This window comes from Penaeus vannamei, chromosome 2 (genome assembly GCF_042767895.1).
Source record: "Penaeus vannamei isolate JL-2024 chromosome 2, ASM4276789v1, whole genome shotgun sequence".
Taxonomy (NCBI): domain Eukaryota; kingdom Metazoa; phylum Arthropoda; class Malacostraca; order Decapoda; family Penaeidae; genus Penaeus; species Penaeus vannamei.
The window spans coordinates 14,585,924-14,594,250 of record NC_091550.1 but is presented as its reverse complement, the minus strand read 5'-3'; the positions used below and the strand labels follow the sequence as shown (position 1 = coordinate 14,594,250).

The 8,327-nt window shown below is 35.2% G+C and overlaps 1 protein-coding gene across 2 annotated transcripts in view; it reads right to left on the bottom strand.

Moving 5' to 3' along the window:
* Positions 1 to 2,297: 2,297 nt before the first annotated feature.
* The window catches only part of LOC113809880 (nucleoplasmin-like protein ANO39), a 7,563-nt gene continuing 1,533 nt past the window's right edge, over positions 2,298 to 8,327 (bottom strand). The window contains exons 2-6 of one of the 2 annotated variants that reach the window (XR_011399092.1): positions 6,663 to 6,766; positions 5,849 to 5,983; positions 3,685 to 3,861; positions 2,841 to 2,909; positions 2,298 to 2,438 (exon numbers count right to left, since the gene is read on the bottom strand). Coding sequence is in view for 1 of the 2 variants with exons in the window: in XM_070130545.1 (XP_069986646.1) it covers positions 2,415 to 2,438; positions 3,685 to 3,861; positions 5,849 to 5,983; positions 6,663 to 6,766 (440 nt within the window). In the remaining variant the exon portion in view is untranslated. The remainder of the gene's footprint in view (positions 2,439 to 2,840; positions 2,910 to 3,684; positions 3,862 to 5,848; positions 5,984 to 6,662; positions 6,767 to 8,327) is intronic. The other variant, XM_070130545.1, reaches the window with a different exon arrangement.

Here is an 8,327-nt window from a genome sequence, read left to right as displayed (position 1 = left end):
GCTATGAACACCATGAATTCTTGTAGGAGATTATTCTAATACAAATAACTTGGGGAATTAATTTTCTGAAAATATAGCGAATGGGTGAGGTTGGGGGGGGAGCCCCAGCATAAGTTGTTTTTTGTTTTGTTCCTAAAACAATGTTTGTGGATACCCAGAATGGAAATAAATGTAACAGACATCAAATGTCATACATCACTATGATGAAGTATTGTGGCAAAAAGGTTACAAGCGAGTTCACAATTAGGGCACAATATGTTAGATGTCAAAGGTTGTATAGAGCCCTGTAGGTTAGTATCGTAGTGGAGAAGGTAATGAGGGAAGAGCAAACAGAGTACAAAGGCTATTAAGGACTGACACAAAGCCAACATTTCATCCTTTCAGCACGGCTCTCACACCTTAGGAAGTAGACATTAGAAGGAATGAAGAAAAAGGTAAAGGGAAGGGGGGAGAAGAAAAGACCATGTAAAATCAGTTGAGGCAAAGGCTGAAGTCCAAGGTACAGGTGACTCAATACAGACTCAGTCTGTCTCCTAAGTGTGCCCCCCCCCCACACACACACCAAAGGAATGGGGGGGGGGGGGGGGATCTAGGGAATGATGTACTGCAATCTTTAAATACAATATTCATTTGTCCACAAAGGCTACTGTTCCTGGTCCATTAACTTTTTTTTGTATTTGTTCAAAGTTGTCCAGTTTATACATCAGTTTTCTGTAGTACTTGTCAATGTACCCTAATGACAGATTAGCAGTTGTATTGATAAAAAAATCTTTTCAACTCCAGAAAATAGTGGCTGTGCAAAATACTTACTTAAAAATATAAAATACTGTCAAGTGAGACTTTGCAACTTTCTTCTGAATAAACATCTAAAAAGATTTAACACCTTTCACTAGCTCAGTCCATAGATCCTAGTAAAGTGAGATTACTGCTCTTGTGTACAACCATTAATTCTCATCCTACATTATCCATATCAAATTAAATATATTTTTTGGCAAATCCTTTCCTTAATCCAAACTGTAAAACCCCATTCACACAATTGAATACTGCCTGACAGACACACTTAATGCCTATTATGGCAAAATTGAGGCAAGCCAATGGAGTGTCTATACCCATGGAGTGACCAGATAAGGCCACTTAATGCCTGGTATTGATAAACAACCCTGCCTGATACAAACATCCTTGTATTGCACACAAGCTTCAACAATAAACAAGCAAAGTCTGCCAAGCACAATTCAATTGCGTGGACGCCCTAGGGCCTTAGATAGCTGGTCTGCATAGTGGCAGTCATAAAAAATAGCTTCGTATTAGAGGTGAAAATGTAATGGCAGCCTCAGCTACTAATGGTTAATTGTTACAAAACAAAATAAATGTGCTAAACATCAAAGGTCATATAAGCACTATAACCTCAGCTACTAAGTACATACTTTGTAAACTCGTGCATTTTTAAAAAGTTAAACTACATTTCATTTTTCAAGCAGCAGTCAAGTGATTATTCAGTCAGCCAGACATAACAGATGGACCACCAGGGATTTGGGAAAATCAAGAATCTTGTATTAATTTTTGATACAACTTCAAAAACATTTTCACAATATTTAATACATGTTTACATGTAGCCTGTCAATATTTGTATATGAAAATCTCATCTTTTCCAATTAAAAGTTATTCATCTTGTGTTTCCTCACACTGCAGAAGCTTCATGTTTGGATTACAGTACCATTTGCTCATTCTCTAGACACTAAAGTCTCCCAAATTTGATGTAAATATTTTTTGAATACCTCTACATGTGGTAGAATTTTAATTCAGGAAATGGTCAAGCTTTGTCGGTTATAACCGATTCACTCTATAGTTTGTTTTGTGAAATGTGTTTACATCAACAGATCCACCAATGACTCAAATTAGAAGACTCGCTTTATTTCCCTTTTCTTGGTGTTTTCACGATTTTTTTTTTAAATGCCATTAACATCGATGCTGTTACTGTTACTATTACTGATATTATAATTATTATAATATGCATAGTACTAACAAACAAAATCCATGTTTAATGTTTTAAGAAAACAGATTTGCTAGACATCAATGGTCATACGGCACTTTGGTAATGCATTGTGATAAAAGTTTTAACAATCATTTGACAATATAAAATCAAGGAAAAAGATAAATGGGCAAGATAGGTAGTATAATAATCAACATGTTGGTGACTATGTACTTGTGGAGTCATCTATGTGTAACCAAACTAAAACACACAGTGGGCAGTGAGTTAACAACTTTGCCAATCTCTTCTCAGGACAAGGAAAAACAAATAAATCTCTCATCTTTTATCAATCACACAGACACACATAATCATACAATGATTTTAAAGACTGGATAGAAAACATGGCAATGTCTTGAAGCTTTGATGTATCCAATTCCTTCAAAATTTACTTCTTGGCTTTCTTCTTTGGCTGTTAAAAAAAGAAGAAAAGGACATCTCATTACAAATAACTACAGATATTTACTTTCCCAAAGAAATAATACAAAAATTGTAAATTTTATATAGAGGCTCCAGTCTAAGTACTTTTAATTGTGCTTAGGATACATAATACAAACAGGCTCATTATCAGAAGAATAAATGGACAGAGCTATCCCATTAAATCCCAAATACCAGCAACAAAAAGGGGTCAAAGATCTAAAATCATAATTTAAAAATTAAAGTCCAAATTCTAAAACAAGATACAAGGGTAAAAACCTTTTTTCTTCCTTTCTTGAGACATGCTATACAAGACCAAACACTGCTAAATTTACAAAATCGTCCACAGCAACAATTCTAACAAGGTAATGTGGAATAAAAAGTGTTACTTGCTAACCATTTAGGATCCAGTGGGACAGTATCCTACTTGCGCAGCCTCCCAGTTAGGCGACTATCCTTTATTCCTCTGGTAACAAAGTTTTGGGTCTATTACAATTTTTCCTCGTGGGTCTAAGAACTTAAAAGTACCTTATTTCTAACTAAGGTCTTAAAATACTGCCTTAATAAAGAGGGGGCTGCCAACATACATAAATTTAAATTTCAACCATCTCCACTTTAACAAATGCACTTACTACATGTACTGCATGAGGAGCAACAAATCTATTGACTACATTCTAGATTCATTTACATTTTGGTATATGTACATAGACAACCCAATTGTCTTTTGGACTCTTAGCTAATAATTCTAATTTCTGAAAATTGTCTCTTCACATGTGTCCCCTATTCCATAAACCTTAAAAGCTTTCTATATTATAACTATAATTACAGGCAATCTAACTCTTTACTGTTCAGTGTGATTAATTTCAATGCTACATTTATGAGGCTATTCTACATTTCCAAGCTTGTGTTCTCAAAAGTATGTTTTTGTCAACACAAACCTGTATAAAAGATGCCTGGTAGCAAAATACTAAATATAAATATCTCTGCATTAGAATGCATGAACAAGATTTTGAGCCAGAGTGATCTATCATAACCAGTAAAGAGTTAGAAATTACACAAGAAAACAAAGGGAGAGGGATTGAAAAATACAAAACAAAAGGCACTCCTCTACAAGAACTTAAACTAAAGCCCTGAAAACATTCCCAATCAAACAACTTCCAACACCAAGCAGTTACAAAAAAAGAGAAAAAAAAAAAAGAAAAAAGGCCCCGCATGAATCAATAAGTCCAAGATGAACTTACTGGCAATTCTTCCACCTCCTCTTCAACTTCATCCTCCTCTTCACCCTCCTCCTCGGCCAAGCTGTCATCCATGTCATCCTCAATGATTGTCGTCTCTACTTGATGTGTCCCACTGAGGTGGATGGGCCCTGAGCCCTGTGTCAGACGGAAAATGGCTGGGGTGTCTTCTATTAGGACCTGCGAGGGTAAAAGAATAATGCATTTACACTTTACCTTGGTAAATTTTATGAGCTTTAGGTGGGTATATGTGTGACCTCTATGTATTATGCATAGAGAAATCTTCATTCTTACAAAAGTTGTATCAATCTAAATGAACATTCATTAAAAACATTCAAATAACTCTTAAATGAAAGTGGCCATATCATCCATATTTCATCTTATACAATCAACAATTGTCAAAAAGGATCCTACCTGATTAGGTTAGCATGAACACAACTAAATACAAATTTCATAAAAGATGCAAACCTTTTAAAGATTATCAGGTAAACTGATAATCTATGGTCCAATCTATAAAAACAATTTGACAAAACTCTCATTATCAGGATATGATATTTTATATTTCTGTATCAATGCCTTACTCAATATTTTGTAATACAAAAGGTACATATGGTGCTGACAGTAGGTATGAACTTCTAAGAACCTTGGTATAATATGCAGTCGATTTACTGGTATTCCCTGACTTCCAAAAATTCACTTCACTTTTCTGAAAAATCTCTACTGGTACCAAATAAAATTATATATTCCTGTTTAGTTTTAGAACATTTAAAGTAAATGCCCATTATCATATTTGCAAACCATTTTCTGAAATTAAAAATTCACTTTACCAACATCTTACCCATATAGGGTGTTTTCAACTCTTCCTCGATAGCTTTGGGGATTAAAGGTTTTGAACTAATAAGGAGTTTGGCAAAGAAGGATAGGTTTATGAAAGTTGTTGAAAATAGTGCACAAAATATTTCAGCATCACATGACCAAGAACTAAAAGATGAAGAGCCAATACAGTTGCAAAAACAAATAACATATCAAGGAAATGCTTGACTGAGAAATCTGTACCTCATAAGCTAATATCTTTACTTCTGTACAAAGATTAAGTATGGCCACCATTAACCCTTTGTTCATGGTGGTTTTATGTTTTGTTTTCACAAATATGACTGTACAAGATCTTAGTCAACCATGGAGTCAATTATTAGCCACACCTCATCTAAACTATTTACTTAATTTTTTTTTTTCTTTTCTTTTTTGCACGGGGGGGGGGGGGGGGGGATTTATTACACCTATTCCTATCATTCTCATAAATATTATTCCTAACATCCTTATGAATAATACAATTATGACATGTTGAACATTTCCTTAAAACAATATACTTGCTACAGACAGTCTTCAAAGCTAAAGTAACAAGAATGCAGTGTAAGAGTTAAGAATTCTCAGAAAAGCTTAACGGAAGAGAAGCATGAAGACAGAAGAAAAAATGAAGACTGAAGAAAGACAAGAAAGACAAGAAAAGAGGAGGAAGGCATGAATGACATTCTAGTTGGAAGTACATTATACTTTTGTCTAGTTATGATTTACTCTATCATAAGAATTATTTATTTCTTTTGCTTTATATCTTCCTTTAATACCTAATGCTGACATCAGATCATCGCTACCAATTAATTTCACCTTTATTTGTCCCCAATTGCAGTATTTCTCAGTAGATGGACCTATATGGTGCTAGCAGTGGAAGGTTTGAAGTTCAAAGTCTGTCAAGACTGACTGACTGACACACAACAATATCCCCAGAATTCATCCAGTATTGAGGACAGTCCACCATAAAACAAAAATGTAGACTTCAACCTATGTATGGCATGTTAGACTATCAGGGGGGGGGGGGGGAATCCATCCATCCATCTCTCTTTTGGAAGAATTTTTAAATCCTGTTCTACCAAAATTCTACATTCCAAACTCAATCACCGCTGTGGAAGGAAAGCTAAATCTCTTACAAGTCTAATTCATTTCTATATGATGACAACAGTTGGTTCCTCAACTAACAACTTCCAGCCCATCATACATAACAGGTGAAGCCATACCCACTGGACTATCTGAAGTAATTCTTAACATATTGAAAAATTATGTTTAAATCAAAATTTAATATGAAAATTGAGCTTCTCATAAAAATTTTACTTACATCAACACCTGTGACATATGATCCTCCAGCCTTTGTGACGCACACAGGGATTTTGTGTTTCTGGTCCTTGTAACCTTTGACCTCAAGCTCAACCACATTGACCTCCCCTTCCTTGGCCTCTGGACCTAAGACGACCTGTTAGACAGAGGGACTAAGTCACTGAAGATGAAACAAGTTACATTAATGTGAACTTTTTAACTTCTCTTTACATGGGTTTCCATATAAAGTTAGTCAAGGTTTAATATTAATAAAATCATAATTCCTTCATAAAACTTAACACTGCTGAATAAAAACTGAATTAGCTGTGTAATATCCAACAGTAAATTTAATGATGCTTAGGCCAAATGCAATTTTTACATTAGATCATTTATGGCTTTTATTTATGTTACAAATACTAGTAACATTAACATTTATAATGGATAATAAAAAATAAAAATCCACATTTAGAGTCTTTACTCTGAATTTTATGTTTCCCGATGAGTATTGACTTCTTGAAAATCTATTTCCTCTTTACAAAGATCTTTAACTAAAATATCTATGATTTAGAGAGTACTATAAAGCTATAAATATAAAGAAGCAAACAATAGTCAACTTCATAATGAATCGTGGCAGGGAAAGTTTACAAAAGTTGTAAGTTCCCTCAAACACTAAACTATTTACATACCTGACTAACTATACATACTTTTTTCAGTTCCCAGCTCAAGATCTTCATTCAAAGAGGACAACAATTATAAGTTTCACTTGCAAATAGCAGTTAGGAAAACAAAACATTTCCAAAATTGAATTCTGCACAAAACAGTCCTGCAATTCTTACCTGTCTGATTGACAGTGTATGTGTGGTAGTTGTGGCTTCAAGGTTATTTAGTACACACTGGCCTTCCCAGGTCTTTTCTTTTGTAGACCCATCAAGGGTAAGTCCTGAAGGAACCAAGAGATATTTTAATGATCTGTTGAACATAACACTGTTTCACAATATGATTGAGTTTACTTATGATACAGAGTCAAATACATCTGAAATTTTGAAAAGAAAATTAATGCAACCCAAGATAATGCTTTCCAAAGTGACCAAGTCCCAATTACTCCAGACAACAACCTTAGGGGCACTCCTTGTAATCCACAACTTTGTAATATGAACCATAAACCTTCCTCACCCTTGGGTTATGCCCCGAGACTCCTGCCTAATCAGCATATTTCCCTAACTTGGGGATCAGACCACCACCGAATTGCCATGGACAATCTCCACACCCAGCATTTTATCCTAACCTATTTTTTTCATTACTGACACTATTCTTTGTCTGTACAGATTATTGCATGAGTCAGTAAGTAGTTCTCGCCCCTATTTATGATAGTCTTTTAATGGCAATTCTTTTCAGTTTGGATTACTCCCAACTCCAAATCATAAAATCTATTCAACAATCTTGCTGTGAATGGGGACACTGCCCATCCACGGGGAGGGTTGATGAGGACCCCCCACCCCCACCCAGCATCCCCAGAAACATTGTCTTCACCTCGGTTTGAACAGCCAGCAAAATTGAGCTGGATATTTGTTACTAAAAGTGACCCACCTTCCAGAGCCAAAGTCCCAAAATAAGGGTATTATGCTAACAAATCCAAACCTAAACCTTCCTATCTTCTATTGATTCCCTAGACAGAGGGGTACCCCTCTATTTCTTTGCACTTTATGCCACTAAACACTTTGGCTCTGTGAGGGAGCGGTGATATGCAGTGAATATTTTTGGCATTTCACAGACAATATGCGGCTGCAACAGCTGTACCTGTGACTTTCTTACGCTAAGATAGCAGTGTCCATTTCCCCTCTATCTTTCTGCATCACTCTTGGTAACATTAATCTAGAACTGATGGTCGGGAACACAAAGTGTACTTAGACTGTGAGCGGTAGCTTCCATGACCTTTTTCCTTTATCTGTGGCATTACCTTTCGTGTCTGCAGATAATTTCTTGTACTGACAGCTGCAACTTTTAGTTCTCTACAAGAATCTCACCTTCAATTTGCCCTATCTTGGTGCATTCATACAGTAAATATTAAGCCTTTTAGATCTTCCCAACAGAAATTAAGGCCTATTATAAATATCCTTTCAAAGATCAAAACAAAAAATTAGCTACTTATTGAATTATGCAACCACAACATTCAGGATAAACATCAATACTAAATGAAAAACAAAAACAGTAAAATGTACACAAAAATAAAAGGAAACCGTTACACAATATGACAGGAAAAATACACATTTCAAAATCATTGACAGGTGGGAGAAGAGCTAAAGAGCGAGAGGGCATGAGATGTACAATAAGCGTTTTCCATTTCATGTTATTAGCTTCCTTTGAAGAACATTTGAAACTTTTATCTTTATCTTTATCATTTTATCAAAATTCATATTGTGACTGAATTGCCCTTTCATAACCTTTAAAATCACCTTACCGGAAATTCCATTCTTTCAAAGGCCAACAAAGCTCCATGTATT